This window comes from Electrona antarctica (assembly GCF_951216825.1).
Source record: "Electrona antarctica genome assembly, chromosome: 10".
Lineage (NCBI taxonomy): Eukaryota > Metazoa > Chordata > Actinopteri > Myctophiformes > Myctophidae > Electrona > Electrona antarctica.
The window spans coordinates 10,071,645-10,089,915 of record NC_136791.1 but is presented as its reverse complement, the minus strand read 5'-3'; the positions used below and the strand labels follow the sequence as shown (position 1 = coordinate 10,089,915).

The window sequence follows — 18,271 nt, the reverse complement described above, 5'->3', positions numbered from 1 at the left end:
ATCGGCTATTTTTGTCCTACACAAACATTAAATTCCCATTGACAATGAATGGAGAATTTACGTCAATATGTGTCTGGGCAAATCGACATGTTACATCTTGATGATGTACGAGCGCCCCTCACTACACACGAGTGTGATTTTTTTTTTCTTAAAATCAAAAAGATATATAGGAAATAAAAAAGGGACACTTACTCGTGACCCGCATGAAAATGGCCCGCGACCCAAAATGGTGTGCCGACCCAGTGTTTGGGAAGCAGTGGGTTAGAGAATGCACCCCCCGTCGGCAGTGACAGATGCCAGACGCCGCAGGATAAGGAAGTACCCCATTCTCCATCCGCGTTAGCCAAGGGAAACTCTGGTTTGGGCTCAGACCCAAAAAAGACACAGAGCCAACACACGGGACACATGCTTGTTGTGTGCACAACAACTCTACAGGACCGGTTAGACCACACACAAGGGCCATTTGTACGTTAGAGCACTGTTTTCCAAACAGTGGCTCGGGGACCCATGTTTGGGTTCGCGGACCAATTTTTATGGGTCGCGAGTAAATCTCCCCTTTTTTTGTCTTCCATTATAAACATATAGTCTATGATATTATTTCAAAAGATTATATCACAACTTGTCATCACTTAAATTAATTCCAACATATTTCAAAAGCATTTCATATAATAATAATTTCCATAAATAAAGTAAATAAAAATAAAAAACGCTAAGAAGGTTGCTTCATGCCGCGTTATGAGCTTGTAGATCGATAGATAGTTTGGGTCCCGGTTTTAGATAGTTTGGGTCTACTGTAATTTCGCTTTTGGGTCTTGAGCTAAAAAGTTTGAGAACCAAGTCTGTATTAGAGAGCAGCTTGCTGCCTTCAACGCACAATTCAGAAGGTTTTAGTAAAATTCACCGTCCATGAAAGTGGTGCTACTGTTTTGGTTTCATAGGTACAGGAGTCACCCTATCATAAGGCTCAGATTAAGAATAGGCCAATATAAATTGTACGCTTCATCATAAGCTACTGTATAAGGTATTGAAATTATACTGAGAGCATGAAAGAACATTTGAAAACGTTTTACAAGGTGAATTACTCATGGGGACTTAACAAAGACCAACATGAGAAAGGCATATTATGTTCCATTATTGCCTATACATTATTGCCATGATATGATGCAACGTGATGCAATTAAAGTAACCACAGAATCCCTGCCCGGCAGTGCCCGCTGCAGTAACTGAGTAACTGAGTAACGTCATCATGAGAGCTGTTCAATAACCTGAAGTGTCATACTACTGTATTTCACCATAGAAGGCTACCTGCTTCCAATTGGCCTGAAGATTATACTGGAAATCTTGAAATGACATGGCTAACTTTCATACCTCTAACTATTGACTGGAACAGCCCCCTAGCCTAGGCCAGTGAAAAGTGCAGAGTCAACCTTTTTGAGTGGTGCAAACCACTCCAACAACTGGCTTTGTTAGTACCCGTGTGTGTTTGTGCCTGTACGGGTGAGCATGGTTGCTATGGTTAGTCAGTGACGTCACCAAAACCAACTGAATAGTTCACTAGAGTGAAATATCTCCAATCTGATCTTTTGCCACTATGCCTAACATCTGTTAACTATAACAATAAATGTGTAGTTGCACCACTCAGTTCACACGGGTGTGATTTTTTCATTAGAAGGACCCCCAGTTTCATATCTATGCTGTCGGGAGGAAACCTCATAACTCCAAAATGTTCATTTTTCAGGAAATGAAAAATATATTTTTTTCAGGAAATTAAGAAAACCTTATATTTTGAAAACAAAACAAAGCTGCCTCATCAAAGTTGGTGTTTTGTGACTTTAGATATTGTCAATTACTTCCATGAGAGGGGGAGAGGTGGTGGAGTTAGTTGCTTTAGAAGACAGTTTGAGGGTCCAATGGAGTTAAGAGGTTTTGTCCAAAGCACATTTTACGACTTTCCATTGGTTCAATATTTCCGAAACAACACAGACGTAAAGGGTGTTCAATAGCACTGATTTATGCCAAAAAAAAATCTAAAACCTCAAAAATGGAGTAATGAGGTTTCCTCCCGACAGCAATGATATGCATAAGGCCACAGACCCCCATTTGATATAGGATACTACACTGTAAAATCCTCTGTGTTCTAATATAGCTGTAACGAAGACTCTGACTAGGACGTTGGGCTATATGACATATGACATGTTTAGTATGACAATCCCTATATTTGGGCCCGAGCCGACCTAGTGCTGATATCAGATAGATATGGTAGAACCAGATCTAACTGGCTTAGTCATCGTGACAAGCCTGGTCGGAGAATATATAGAGGGTCGGCTTCAGGGAGAAGGCAGAAGTCGAAGCATCCTGGTTTAAGTTCTAACCGGACACCACTGCGTGGGTCCTAACCTAAGTAATCAGCAATAGAGCCTTGAGCTATTTTATAATAGCCTAACTCTGAGAATGTAAATGGAACCAAATAGTTCACGCTTATGGACCATATGGGTCAATTTGGTTCACTCAGAGAGTTACAGGCCCCTTACGTGTCCATTTGGACCCCTGGGGATTCCCAGATCCGACATTGAGAAACAGTGGCCTAGATCAGGTGTCTTCAACAGTGTCCAGGACCCCTAGGCGGTCCTCAACTATAGGGGTCCGCCAAATCTTCGTATTCCCCCCCCCCCCCCCCCCGTTAACCAATTCAAGCCTAGCATCAAATTCTGAGGGGAACATTAGCCAAAATAGCAGATCTATAAGCTCACAGCGAGGCGTTGTGAGCTTGAAGATATTGCTTCGCTCTTTTTTTGCAAAGAAGTTTGATGTAGAAGGAAATAAAATCACACCTGTGTGAAGTGAGGGATCATGCATCATCATACATCATCTCATTCCGGCCAATCACAATTAGGACAATGTTTGTGTTTACACAAACACTCAAAACTGGCCATTCATTATCAATGGCATTTAATGTTTGTGTTTGATTTGTGTTACACGCACACTAAAAGCTGGAAAAAGAGCAAACCCAAGTACAGAGAACAATGGTCAAGTGTACTATATTGAGGTTTTAAGTGGTAAAATATTGTCTGGAAATACAATATAATTAAACAAATCTATGAAGCCATCTTCTATAGTTCTATGGAGAAAAAAAACTTTAATCTGGAACACAATTTTATACAATATAGGCTATGTAATGAGGGGGTCCCGGTCCCTGCTTCATCCATCTCGCTCAGCTAAGGGACCTTGGCCTGAAACATGTTTAAGAAGACCCCTGGCCAGGCCTGGCCATATGCTACTGTGTAAGGATTTACAGAGAAGTCCCATGGGACTACCTTGTCTGTCACTGACTCATGACATACCGACACAAATTCAACTTTCTTTCTCAGCCTGCCGTTTTGGACCCAGTCAGTCACTTACCTGGAGTAGTATCACTGCATCCTGCATCCTGGACTTCTTCGACGCCCTTGTCATCAGGACTTTTCCGTTTCTTCGACATTTGCCGCTTGCCTTTCTGGACGGCGGCGTGGTGTGTGTCCACCGCCGCTAAACCACCAGTCAGTCACTGGTGCGATAACACTCTCAGCCGGCGGGATATGCAACTGGTAGAGGGATGGGAGTAGAGAAATTCGAATAAATCGCAGTCCCATTCATTCAGATGTCTTCGCTTGCACGACCTCTTCTTTCCGTGCGTGTTGTGCTGTGCTGCGTGCGCGCAAAGTTGGCGTGTGGACTGGCGAGTAGACCCGGCGATTTGAGAGAAGCATGCAGGCCTGGCTGCGCGTTCTTCCAGCGGTGATTGAACAACGAGACGTCTATTTCAGAGATAGAGAGGGATTTAAAGTTTGTTGGTTATATAAAGTCAATGAAGAGGGAAAAAACACATTTTCTGCAGAGATGATTTGCTGATCACGTGGGGCGAGGATGATCCTGACCTGCCCGTGCAAGGAAGGGGAAATTACGCACCACGGACAGGATGCAACAACTTGTTGATATATATCCACGTCTGTCCGAAAGGGTCCTATATCGTCATATCCAGAACGAGGGGGGGAGATTTGAAATTCTCAGTTCTGAGTTTTTTTGTTTTCTAATCAGGGGCAGATGACGCACAGCCGTCACAACGGGAACCCTTTGGAGAGAGCCTGCCCTAAAGTCACTCTCCTCGCCTGTGGTGACCCCTGCCTGTCGCTGTGACGAGGCTACACACAGAACCCCGTCCCCCGTGGTGATGGAGACTGGGATGGCTGTCCACTCCAGCCTTTTCGAAACATCATTCTTGGTAACATAACATCACCGGCATGGCACAAACAACAAGGAGCCCACCACGCGCCGAGTTGTGAGCAGAGATTTCCGGCAACATTAGTGAAGAAGCAGGGGGAGAATAGCTCTGGTGGTGGTGGTGTACAAGTGGACACGCTGTGGTGTGAAGCAGATGCAACAATACCTGTTCTTTCATCGCACCATGAGTTCGTCGATGGATGATGGGAAACACTCTGCTTGTGTTTGACACGAGTCCCAGTCCTCCTGTCTGAAAACTTCTTCCTAATCCAGTTGCTGGGGAGAAACACATCGACCCAACGTGCATGGTTTTATAATAGGACCACAGCCAGGACGAATAGCTTATTACGCGGCGATAGTGTGATGATACAACTGTTCTTTACCGCCTGTCAGTGTACGTGTGTCTAGTGCAACTTGAGAATTTGCTGTAAATAATAATGGTGCATGGACTCGGAGTATCACTGGCAGTTACTTGCGTAGTGGAGGGGGCAATGACGCAACCAGCTTGGCTTACAATTGTGTCCGTGGTATTTTTTCCCCCTCCTCTCAGTCAGCCCGGAGAGACGGATCGGGATACCAGTCACCACCACCAGTCCACCACACAGTAGCGGGTAGCCTAACTATTAAGTCCTGATGTAAAAATTGTTGTACTTTGACCCGTCATTTTACTTGACCCATTTAATTTGCACTGACACTGCGCTCTCACACAGTTACAAATAGAGCCACACGTCACGTGCACACAGGATACAAAACATCTGAAAAACATTCAGGACTCGAGTAGCCTACTCAACTGACTTGATTAAAAATAAGTTTTCATTTTGTGTTTTGAAGTCCTAATGGTGACTTTTACATTCACTTTTACTTTCTCCTGTCCAGCGACCAGATGACACCTGTTGAGCTAAAGCCCACCCTCCCCCCGTCTCATACTTATTTATTTATGATTGTACCGCATCGCCAATAGTGGATCATATAATCATATAGGCTAGGCTACATATTCCAATTACTACATCTGGGTTCGTTTCTCAATGCCGCTCGTAAAATATTAACGAGATCCTCCTAGGCTATTGGCTATTATAGTTTTGAGGTTTTGAGGCAAATCTTTGTTCAGCCGAGAGAAGCCATGCTTTTACGCGTGTCAGTTTTCAGCATCAGCCTCTAGCTTAGAATGAATTCATGCCAGCTAGCAGTGACGCTCGTTGGCGGTGGTTTGTGAAGGCAAACACTTCTCCGCCCCCCCCCCCCCCCCCCCATTCACTGCAGCTACTGACGTCAACAGATGCTTGCGTCAATGCTGCTGCCTTAAACAGAAGGAGGCTTTTTATTTTTTTCTCTCAACAGGATCATAATGGGATTATTAGACAGAGAAATACCCTGCCTTCGAGGCTTTTTAGGTTTTTGCAGGACGCCCCGTTATCTTTCCTGTCTTTAACTTTTATGTTTTTAATACGCAGGTTTTAAGTGCACATAAGTGTGCTTCCTTCAGTGCTGCCTTCAGCGCGCCCTCAAGTGTGACATTATTCAATATAATGATGATGATGAATGTTTCTCCCCATTTTTCTATATCTATAGCCATACCACTGGGACATAATATGTGCAACATGATATTGTGCCAAAAGGCTAGGCGATGTCTCTTCAAAATGCTTAAAATCGTGTTGGACCTACAGTGGTTATATAGGGTCTGGGGACCCCCAGGTGGGTTCTTGAGGGGGTTCCAGGGGGTCCCATGCAGCAAATATATGAGTTACAGGCCTATAGCATCAAAATGGGTTTAACCACTTGAACCTATATTTGAAAATAGCCGATCTATGGAGCTTATAGATCCTGCTATTTTAAAATATTAGAAATAATGTGGAAACATTTCGCGAGTCTGTTTGATAGCTGTTCATGTCTTGCATAAAACCTCTTTACAAAGCAACCCCCCATGCATCCAAACTCTTTGTTTATATTGGGGGGGGGGGGGGAGATTACTGTCCATTAACGAGGGAAGTTGAATTGCCCACAATGAGGTCATAGACATAGATAATGAACCTGGCCTGTCTGAATCCTACAGTATATCAGCAAGGTGCAGCAGCCCTTTCTCAAACAATAGCCTATCTTTTCACATCATCACATATAGGGCTGCACACACATCACACGCACACACACACACACACACACACACACACATGGAATATGACCCATAAAACAGGGCATTGGAGACATGCGCAGAGGTTTGAGTTGATAGATGCTCTCTATAGACATCAGTGTGTCTGTCATGCCTTACTGGATTAGCTGTGTGCTTGTGCAGATGCACATGTCTGTGTGGCTCTTCATTTGCCTGTGGGGGTGAAATCGGTAATGGAAGATTTGTTTTACTCGAGCATTACCACAAATACTTACAAATGAAAGGCATGTATTCAAACTTTTACTTGAGTAAAAGTACAAAAGAATTCGCATCAAAATATAGGCCTACTTAAAGAACCAAAGTAAAAGTACTTGTTTTTTCAAAGAAAGCAGTTTGTACTGTATAATTGCCTATAATAATCTAAATCTACAAAGTAACTAGTATAAGCTGTCAAAAATTGTAGTGGAGTAAAATGTAGGTCTACAATATGTGTAGGCCTAGATGTAATGTAGTAGACTCTGACGTCTACTCCAGTGTACTGATGATGTCAAGATCGCCCTCTTTAAAGCTTACTGTACACCACTGTATACTGCCCACTTGTGGTGCAGTTACAGTAAAGGTAAATATAATAAGTTGCGGGACCGTGGCATTATAACGATGCTCTCAGAAACCTGTTGAGCCTCCTGAGGTGCACAAGTGCCAGCCAACTGTTTGTAAACAGTGGTGTTCCCACTCTGGATGCTGTTCTCAGGAATCTAATGTTCAGTTTTAGGATGAGGTTGAATGTCTCCAAAAAAATAAATGAAATCATAATGCCTAAGAAGAGCAGCATCGGGTTACTCGGGTATATACTCTTCCTGCTTCTGGACATTGGAGAGAGTGTCTATGTTTATATGTTTTTATTGCTGTTTTAAGGGCGGCTGTGGCTCAGGAGATAGAGCAGGTTGTCCAATGATCCATGGGTCGGCGGTTCGAATCCTGGCTCCTCCTGTCTACATGTCGTGTCCTTGGGCAAGACACTGAACCCCACATTGCCTCCAATGTGTCGGTCGGTGTGCGCTTGCCACCATTGGTGTGTGAATGTGGGAAGTGAGGACGCTGGCATCATCTGTTTGCCGCTTCACCTCCCAATGTATGAATGAATGAGCCATTGTAAGCGCTTTGAGTAGGCACGTAGTGCATAGAAAAGCGCTATAAAAATGCAATTCATTATGCAATTCATTACATTATTATGTGTTGTTCCCTATATTGTTTTTATTTGTTATTGGTAAATGATAAATGGTGCATTTATATAGCTCCTTTATCCAAGGTACTTTACATAGATTGTGCATTACATTCACCCATTCACACACGCATTCATACACCGATGGCGGCAGAAACCATGCAACCAGCACATTAGGAGCAATTAGACGTTCAGTGTCTTGATTCAAGGACACTTCGACACTAACTCTGGGGGAGCCCGGGTTCGAACTGGCTACCGCCATGAAATAAAGATTGATTGACTCTAAACTAAAGTATTGAAAAACTGACACTATCAAGTAAACTAAGAAAAGAAAATGTACTTAAGTAGAGTACTTGAATAATGTACTTTTCCACCACTGGCATGCAGATGTGAAGTCCTCTGTTTTGTGGTGTGGGGGTGTAAGGATGTCTTTACAAGTTGACCTTTGATCTTGTGTGCTGAATAGGCTCTCCTACCACTGGCAGAGCTTGCTTTTGGTTGAGGCATTTTTTTCCACTCATTGGCAGCCAGCTTAATTTTGCCCTGCACTGCATAGTAGCTACTCCATGTCATAAACCAATTTATCTCTGTCAGGAAAGGACAGACACACCTTTTTGGAGTTATGTTCTATAATCTCCCATGTTGTTGCTGTATGGCATAAACCTCTTATTCTCCATATTTTAACCTTTTAATGCCTTGATCATCCCACTGCGTCACACAAAGCATCAAAAGTAGTCAATGCACAAGCTCGAAAAGGGGCCACAAAGTGACGTGGTTTAAGCTATTTTGCTATTTTGGGAATTTGAATCCTGAAAAGTTTAACAATTTTGGACATAATGAGGTTCCCGCACCGACAGAAACCATAGCAGCTCACTGAAATAAAGGAGAAACAAACAAAACAAAAACATTTAGTTGAACCGTGTTTTTATGTTATAACATTTCGAAATCTACGCCTTTTCTTTGCTTGATTACTCAGGTAGTGCAAAGGTTGTGAGGGATTATTATTGGAGGCACCATCTTCTGCCACCTGGTGGAAATCATAAGTAATGTTTACTTCTATAATATAAATTGACTTTAGTTCTATTTTATTGGAGGACTATACTGTTCTTTTAAACATCCTTGCCTTTCCAAAAAAGACTCAGGTCAGATTTCCAGAGCGTCCATATGGCTTAACGTCTCAGGTCTACCTTCATGAATACGAAAAGAGGGGCCACAATGAGCTGGGCTGCCAGATGCACAGCAATGGCCAGATCCCTTCAGCAGCCTGTCAGACGATCAACAGCCCTCTAAACAGCCAGAAACAAGAAGACACAAACCAACCAAGACCGTGCCGTCTTCAACAGCTTACCAAGACTCAACCAACTCGGCCAGGAGAAGTGAAGACTCATGAGATGACTTACACAGGATGGAAACCCTACGTCTGTAAACATTGTGGCAAGAGTTTCGGTCATTTAAGTAACATGGAGTCACACCAGCCCCAGCGTGTACACACGGGAGAGAACCCCTACCACTGTAAACAGTGTAACAACTTACAAGAGTTTCAGTCAGTTAAGTACCCTGAAGTCACACCAGCGTGTCCACATGGGAGGAAGACCTTACCACTGTAAACAGTGTAACAAGAGTTTCAGTCAGTTAGGTGCCTTGAATAGACACCAGCGTATCCACACGGGAGAGAAACCCTACCACTGTAAACATTGTGACGAGAGTTTCAGTCAGTTAAGTAACCTGGAGACGTTCCAAGGCCAGTGAGTCGATGTGTTTCCTCCATCTGCGCCTTGGTCTTCCCCGGGGTCTCCACCCAATGGGACGTGCCTCGAGGACATCCCTAGGGAGACGCCCGAGAGGCATCCTAACCAGATGCCCGAACCACCTGAGCTGGCTCCTTTCCAGGCGAAGAAGCAGTGACTCAACTAAGTCTCTCTTGTGTGACTGAACTTCTCACCCTATCTCTAAGGGAGATGCCAGCCACCCATCGAAGAAAACTAATTTTGGCCGCTTGTATTCGCGACCTTATTCTTTCGGTCATGACCCACATTTCATGACCAATTGACCATAGGTGAGAGTAGGAGATTGCTCGGTAGACAGAGAGCTTTGCCTCCTGGCTCAGCTCTCTTTTCGTCACAGCAGTGCGGTACAGCAACTACAATATACCGCCCCTGCTACTCTGATTATCCGGCTGATCTCCTTCTCCGTCCTCCCCTCACTGGTGAACAAGACCCCGAGATACACTAACTCCTTCACCTGGGGTAATGTCTCATTACCTACTTGGACTGCACAATCCATCGGTTTACTGCTGAGAACCATGGCCTCAAATTTGAAGATGCTAGATCATCATATGACGATCTAGCACTCGACTGCAAACCAGTCCAGTTAAAGCTGAAGGTCTTGGACCGATGGTGCCATCAGGACCACATCAATGTATAGCTCACCGAGCCGTATACCCTCTCTGCCACGACTTCGACCTTGAGATCCTGTCCATGAAAATCACAAACAGGATAGGTGACAATGCGCAGCCCTGGCGGAGGGAGGCCAACTCCCACCGGAAACGAATCAGACTTACTCCCGAGCACACGGACACAGCTCTCGCTTTGGGTGTACAGAGATTGGATGGCCTTCAACAAGGTCTCTATTTACTACACACAATGTAGTAAATAGATTACTCTGCGCCATCTATGGCTAGCCTCGGAAACCCAGACAGAATCGGTCATGCACTTTTAATCTGTGTCCAATGAGAGAAGTGAGAACGACTGACTCAAATATCATTCAGAGACATTTTCTGCAATAGGATTAGCCTATACATTCTATCTACATTCTAGTTTCAAGGACATAATTGTAAGATTGAATTGGAGTGGTTTTAAGCAGTTCACACGTCCTCAGCTGCTATATACCAAGCAGAAAACTCAAAGGTACTGGAGCACATCGGCAGTCAAAGCATTTTTATTGCAGGTGCAGACCAACATTTTAATTGTTACATCATGTTTCCTTAATGAGTGGTGGTAGACACTCCTATAGACAGCAGTGTGTGTCCCTGGCTGGCTGGGTCTGTCCGTCTGTCCGAAATTGACCACCAAGTGGCACCGTTGCGCAGCCACACACACACACACACACACACACACACACACACACACACACACACACACACACACACACACACACACACACACACACACACACACACACACACACACACACACAACACAGAGGCCAGGGAGGAGGGCTTGTACAGTACAGTACAGCTCAGTTCAGATGGATCTTGATATTACTTATTGCACCACATCAGATTGTATGGAGTTGTGTATCATCTTTCTGCATTGCAAAGAAGAATATTGACTCTGTTTACGTTTTTAATCATTTGTGCGCTTTTTCTTTCTCAGTCTCATTGTGGTATAAAAAAAAACATTACTTATCTATTTACACTGTAAACTTCATAATGATGTGTCATTGGAATTTCATTCATATTTACACTATACAGAACTTACATTCTAAGAACATACTGTCTGTATGTATGTACAGTACACCTTTTTGCACACTGCTATGTCCTACAGTTATGCTTAATATAAGCAGATTCAGAAACTTGACTTTGGTTTTCAAAAATCAAAAGGTATAGTATGTTGAAACCTTAACCTAAATAGCACATGGGTCATAGCTTTAACCCATTTTGGGCGGGAACCTCTTTTGGTGTTAGCATTATGTTGTGCTTTAGCTATTGAAAAATAGCAGATCTACAAGCTCATAGCGTGCCACCGAGTGGCGCGCTATGAGCTTGTAGGTCTGCTATTTTTCGTGAAAATATTTATTTCAGAAAAATGGAGGATTTAGAAGATTGTTTTTAAATTTTGAGGTCAGGCCTAAATGGATTCAGTGAAGTAAAAACCCTCTACTGTCATGTTGTATAATGTTTGCAGTTTGGATGTACTGTTTTGTTCTCTGAGTGTATATATGCATGTACTGTTGTATTGTTTGTGTACTATTTGTATGTACTGTTCATTTGTGTTGAGGACCCCCTCTAAAATGAGATGAGGCATCTCAAGGGGATTATCCTTTCAATAAAGGTATATAATAGTTTGATGTTGTAACCTTCAGTACTCATTCGGTGCAACATTAACAGTGGTGACCGTGTCTAGAGAATCTCAAAGTGAAATGTGACAATTCGAGACGTAGACAAAGGTTATCAGACGTCAAGACTTGTCAAATAAGAGGTATGGGAAACAAAGTCAATTGAACTTCTTTAGATATTTTGCAACGCTAAATTCATCATTCATTCATCGTTCGTGGTTCCCAAGTTTTTCAGGCCGTGAGCCCCCAAAATAATGTGAACTGGGGAGCCCCCACTCTGACAAGCACTTTGAATTGTTGGAGTTGGGGCATTACATTTTGTTTGTTCCACAGATAGATATTGTGAAAATAGCCGAGCTACAAGCTCACAGCGCCTCACATTGCAAGGCCTTGTGAGCTTCAAGATCTGCTATTTTCACAATTTATGTTGGTTTGTTTACTGTTCAGTGAGAAAACAATGTTGCACATTATTAAGCAAATCATCCAGTGATAGCATATAGTTTCTGCAAACCAAAATGCAACAATGTCACAGGTCTCTGACATGAGCAGAGAGACGTTTCCATCAAAGAGAGGGAGGGGTCACTGGCGTCCAGGCCGATGCTAGGCGTCCGTGGTGGGGAGATGTGTCATACTGTGCCGTGTCATGCACCTCTGTGGCTGCACTGCCGTCATACAGCGGGGACCCGGAGGAGATGGGGGAGGCTGCTACTGGGTGAGAGAGACTGGAATAGTGGCCGCTCGACCCTCGCAGGAACTGGGAGCTCAGGCTGCCGCTCATCCCCCCAGCCTGAGACACAGGGCTCAGAGACGGGTTACTACTCACAGACCAGAGGCCGGAATACTGACTGTAAACACATGGACAGACAGACTTTCAGAATGCAACAGAGTGACTCGAGCTGAGAATACCACAGGGGTTCCCAAAGTTGGAACTATTTTTGCCGATTACTGGGTAGAGGCCACTCCCCCCCTCTAGTGGAGTAAACTGTTAAGCACTTCCGCTTATCTGTGTTTACAATCTCTAGGCATAGCAAGCAATGGAAAGTAAAAAACAAACAAAACAAAAAACTGGATATTTTCTCAGGAGTTGTGAGTTGCGACCCGTTAAAGTGGTTCTGCAGTAGCCTGGCTAATAAGCCAGACTCAAATCACACTGTCGTGTGGTATTTGAGTCTGGAGATGCTGTGTATGGATCTTGTTTCCTGGGGGGCGGGTTCAAACATTTTCTCTTTGACGCAATTGGTCAGAGCTACTGTCAGTCAAAGGTCTCAAGCATTGAACGTCACTGTACCAAAGCCCGCCCATATTGCATACCGTGTCCCGATTGGCCACACCAGTTCTCTGGTGTAGGAAATGGGCGTACAATTGAGCCTCTCCAGACCGTAATCCCCCGGCAGGCAATTTTATTTTTGCCAACGGCTGATTCGGTCTGGCTTATTAGCCAGGCTAGTTCTGCAGCCCCCCAAAAATTGTTCCGACCCATTGTTTGGGGAAACACTGGACTACAGGATGGGTGTTTAGGGATGTTCCACAAACCTGGAGTTGGAAGTAGCGGTGGTGGTGTGGGCCATAGGCATCATGTTAGAATGAGATGACATCTGCAGGCTGGACCAGTTATCATGGCTTGAGAACATGGAGAGACATGCTGAGGAGTTTTCCGAATAACCAGCTGTAAAAAAACAACGTGTGAAGTCAGGGGCGCTCTTATCATCGTATCATTCTCCAGACTCCATTCATTGTCAATTTGTGTAGGACAAAGTTTGTGGACACACACCAAAAGCTGGACATAGGATGGGCTAGCTCCCCTCAAAAAAAGAAACGCCATGGCTTAGCTAATGTGGAATGCCCGGACACTACCCATTAAATAAAAGATGGATGGTAAATGCAAATTCTCATAGAAAGGCATTCACTGCCGGCATTTTTCATTTTTCTCCCTTGTACACAGTGTTTATATTTGTTGATGCCATGTATTATTGTGTTAATTTGTTATGCTATGTTGATGAATTGAATACACAGGGACCACAATGGAATTGGAATAATTGTGTTATCCTTTTAGCCTTAATGTCTTACTGTACCATGTGATTTCTGACTAATAAAGTAATCAATAAATCAAAAATATAACCCAAATGTACTGCTGCCTTATTTATTTTTTACCAGGGAGTTTGTAGCTTTCTGGTGGTGTCATAGGTCTAATTAGTCTCAGATTAGATACAAAATAAAAACTATAGCAGAACCATTGCATTCAGTGACAGAGTGTTCATTTAACACTGAAAGTCTTTACACTTTGGATTTTACTGGGAAACAGGAATTTCCAGTGTTGGACAAGCTATCGGTAGAGCTCTCGCCATTGGATTACAACTTTCTTTATCACAGACACGGCATATATGAGTAGCATGGTTTGGAGACTTGCGATAAGTACTGGAGCTGATGGTGTGGGTGTGGCACTGTGGCATATGTTATGATATTGAGTGTCAAAATGTGTAAACGCTACGAATGGATAGAGACTCCTCTCTTTGATGACGGACAAACTTCACTCAAAACTCATCTGTTTGCTATGATAAGCCACTGAAAATGTAGTGATGTAGCTTTTATCAAGCTACCCAGCCACAGCATGCTGAAAAAATATCTTTAAAAGCTACATCACTTCTGAAAGTATTGAAGCTACCCACCAGCTACTGGGAAATATATGTGATATGATGACATGGCATGTGCTTCGCTTAGTGAAGCCTGCATGCTCTTTTCACTGCACGTCGCAGGTACTGTACTGTACTGTATATTTCTCAGACATGAACCGTCTCACACAGTGAGAAGTGAAGGTGTTGAGGGAAAAGTGCTGGCCCACATTCTCTGCTAAGAAGCCCATGCTGTTTACAGCTGTGAGAGCCTACTCACACACAAAGGCCGGAGGAATGCAAGACATTTCCCAGTCAGCCACATTTGTTTGAGTTTCTAGTTAATGGCCAAGGAGGAAGAGGTGTAATTCCTCGGTGCATAAAGGTTACGTTAGAGCAGTGTTTCGGGGGGGTGGGGCGGGGGGTTAATAGTAGGCGTGATGCCTTGTCTGTGTGAAATATGTTGCACAAAGTCTTAACCCATTTAGGCCTGGCGTCGAAATAAAAAAAACGTTCGCTCTGAAAGAATATATATTCAAAGGTTTGTGCCGCATTTTTACGATTTTTCTAAAATAGCAGACCTGATCTGCTATATTTCAATAGCTAAAGTATAACTATAATAATAATGCTTAGTTAAAACACCAAAAGGGGTTCCCGTCCAGAATGTTTTATTTATTATTATTATTATTATTATTTTTTACAATTTGTCAGTCCAACTAGTTTTTCAGAAAGTAATAGGAAAATAGCCTATCTACACGAGTGGGGGTCTCAGCTGTTGTCAGATATAAATGGGGGGGGGGGGGGGATCAGTCAATTAGGAATCAAATGGACACTTATAATGGAGTGTTTGCGCACTTTTCAGTGTTTTCCTCTTTTTTAACCTAATCCTAAGGCCTTAAATGGTCACTTCACAGCCGTCTGAGGACCCTCAGATAGAGAACCTGCACTGCGGGAAGAGGACAGTACTCACTGGGAGAGCTGGTCCGGTGGGGGTACGGGCTGGCGTATGGAGCAGGGCGATGGTTCCTCAAGGTGGAGTAACGTTCACAGCCATGGGCCGAGGAGACGGACAGCGGGCCACCAAACTGGCTGTGAGGGCTTGCGGGAGGGCAGATGGGGCCTGTGCCTGCAGGGAGAAACCAGCCACTTACTGGCTCCACCATATAGATGAGAGGACACATGGTCATTGACAGTGGTGGAAAGTAACTAAGTACATTTACTTAAGTACTGTACTTAAGTACAATTTTGAGGTATTTGTACTTTATACGTGAGTATTTCCAATTCCAATCCACTACATCTCAGAGGCAAATATTGTACTTTGTACTCCACTACAATTATTTGAAAACTTTAGTTAGGCCTACTAGTTACTTTGTAGATTTTGATTATTATTACAAAACATAATGTGACACATTGTGAGCTTGTAGATTTTTTTTGTAGAAAATAGAGATACTTCTGGTCAGATATTACTCAAGTGAAAGTTGCGAGTTAAAGTATATAGGCCTGGAGGATGTGCTTAAAAAATACGTAAGTATTCAAAAGTACATGCTTATACTTGGGAGAACAATTCATACATTGATACACTTTTTCCCTTCCTAGAAATGTAGTGGAGTCAAAAGTACAATATTTGTCTTTGAAATGTTGATTGAAAGTCAATACAATGCAGGTAATTAATAGAAGATGACATCTATTAATTTTAGTTTGAAAAATAAAATGCAGTCATTGAAAACATGGCTTATGATCATCAATTCACTCACATTGTGAATATGAAGACTGTTGACTTTCATTGGGATCATCTGTCATGTGATCACCTCGGCTGGATGAAGAAATGAATGTGCAATATAAGCTTTGGCAGATTCAGAAACACCTCAGAGCAAATACAAATATCCTTATGAGTTATGAAACAAAGTGGTGAAATATCACAAATCGAACAGCCTTACCTCTCTTTAGCATCAAGGAAGGCCTTTGCAAATGGGTTATATTTGATTTTAAGAGCAGTTACCTAAGATCAAAGAAAAAGCAAAATAATTATACAATGGTTTATCCATCGCCTAATGCCAAATGCTATGCGTAAAATGCGCACTGTAGTTTTACGCACGCTCAAATGCACGTCCATGTTACACCCAGTGGCTGATGATAATTAATGTTGGATCGAGAAATGAAGTGCTTATACCTCCTCGTTCTGGTACGCTGTTACAGCGATAAACTGCGTCTCTGGGAAAGCGTGGCTGGTTATCATTCTCCGCGGGCCCCCGACGCGCACAATATGGATACGAGGCTCATACTTGTGCAAAGAGTTTAACATGATCTGAAATGAAAACCAAATAGACTGTCAGTTAGAAAAAGATCAGTTCTCTAATAGCATGCAATGCAAGCAATGGTTCACAAGACGCTCGATAACAGTCATGTTTCGGGGTCAGGCTATATAGCCTGCATGCAGATGTCATGTAGATATACGGTATCCATTTGGTGATTGAAAAATTGCGGAACTATAATTGGTTCCAAAGACACTGATGTTTAAAAAAAAAATATATATCTTCTTTACCTGACCTCCTCCGTTAAGTTTATTGGTGAGTTTGACTTTACTGAATGACACGGGGGATTTCATCCAGTGCGCTCCGAAGTTGGGAGAGTCGGGGTGGATGTACACACAGCTCGGGGTCTGAGGCTCTGGTTTTCCGCCGGGAACCCATTCACCGTTCACATATTTCCACCTGTGGTTGTCCGCAGACACGAAGTCCATCAGAATCGAGTACATTGCGTTCGGGTCCAGTCCAGATACGTTCACTTTCAGCACGGGAAACATGCGCCTTAATAGAAAGAATGTGAGTAAATATATATTTTAAATTAAATATATATATTTTTTAAAATGTGGTTTGATGATGGCCTGTAGGCTATAGCCTACTGCATAGTGTCTATAGGGCCCAGTGAGGTGACTTAAAATATAGACCCATAGCTAACAATAATTAGGCCTAATGTTGGTGACAAACGATTGGGTTTTTCTTGACTTCTAGGCCTATAATAACAGTGAGTGACACATAGTATTAAATTGAAATCAATACAGAAAGGGTTATAAATAATTACCTGCCGTTCTTTGTAACTATCATTTCATTAGTGAGTTCCTTGAATTGTTGCCAAAGTTCGTTTTCGTCCAGTGACACTTTGAGTTCTCTCTCCGTGGGATCTCCCTTCTCGCTGCCCGCCTGCAGCTCGCTCTGCACGGCGCTGAGGAGGTGGTCCACTCGGTGTTGGGAGCTCTTCCCAGGACACTCGTTGGCACCTGTGGCCATCCTGCCCAACAACAACTCCAGGCCTGGACTTTAGTAGGCTAGTAATCACACAGGCTTTGTCAGAAAAGTCAATTTGCCTCCGAATGGCTCTAATGTCCAAATGTAGCGTTGCTCTGACAGAACAATGGCACAGGCTGGGATTGGTCTCCAGAGATATACAGCAGTTAAGCTCCGACACAGGAGGACCACCACAGGACATGAACAGAGATTGGTTGGCTGATCTCTCCGCTTTGATGTTTGCGAACTTGTCATCCATTGGTTAAAGACGCCCCACTGTTATGTGGGGCCATTGATGAATTGAAAATGGGGGACCCTGATCTAAACACGTCTTAGTGCTTTTTCTGGTTTTTAAAGGCCTTATTGACGACCTGTACTCTTTCGTTTGAACTGTATTTGACAAACTGTGAATAAAAAATGTCAATCAATATCAATCGCATAAAGGCCTTTTAGCTTAATTTATAGCCTATATACTGTAGCTACACTTTGACAGCATGCAGGAGAAGATTAAGGCTATAATCAAGTTGTGGTTGATGTTGTTCAGTTTAATGTTTCAATTTGACCAAGTTAGAACTCTCATGAAAAGTGCAAATGAACATAAACCCAGCGCACTTTGCCTGTCAGGTAAACACTATGGTTTCAGTTATCATGAATGACTTTATAATCAATCAATGAAATGTTAAAAATGTTTCCCACTCAAGAAATCCAGATCATGTTAACTGTGTTATAATAGTTATAG

General features: G+C 43.1%; 1 protein-coding gene across 1 annotated transcript; it reads right to left on the bottom strand.

Moving 5' to 3' along the window:
• Window positions 1-12,201: 12,201 nt before the first annotated feature.
• tbxtb (T-box transcription factor Tb) lies at window positions 12,202-17,541 on the bottom strand (the record flags this gene model as incomplete). The annotated part of the gene is made up of 8 exons (XM_079512561.1): window positions 17,330-17,541; window positions 16,791-17,055; window positions 16,419-16,553; window positions 16,186-16,247; window positions 16,003-16,061; window positions 15,219-15,398; window positions 13,173-13,305; window positions 12,202-12,484 (listed from the first exon to the last, which is right to left on the bottom strand). The coding sequence occupies exons 1-8, from the start codon at window positions 17,533-17,535 to the stop codon at window positions 12,202-12,204; spliced, it is 1,323 nt and encodes a 440-aa protein (XP_079368687.1). The 5' UTR covers window positions 17,536-17,541.
• Between the last annotated feature and the right edge of the window lie 730 nt (window positions 17,542-18,271).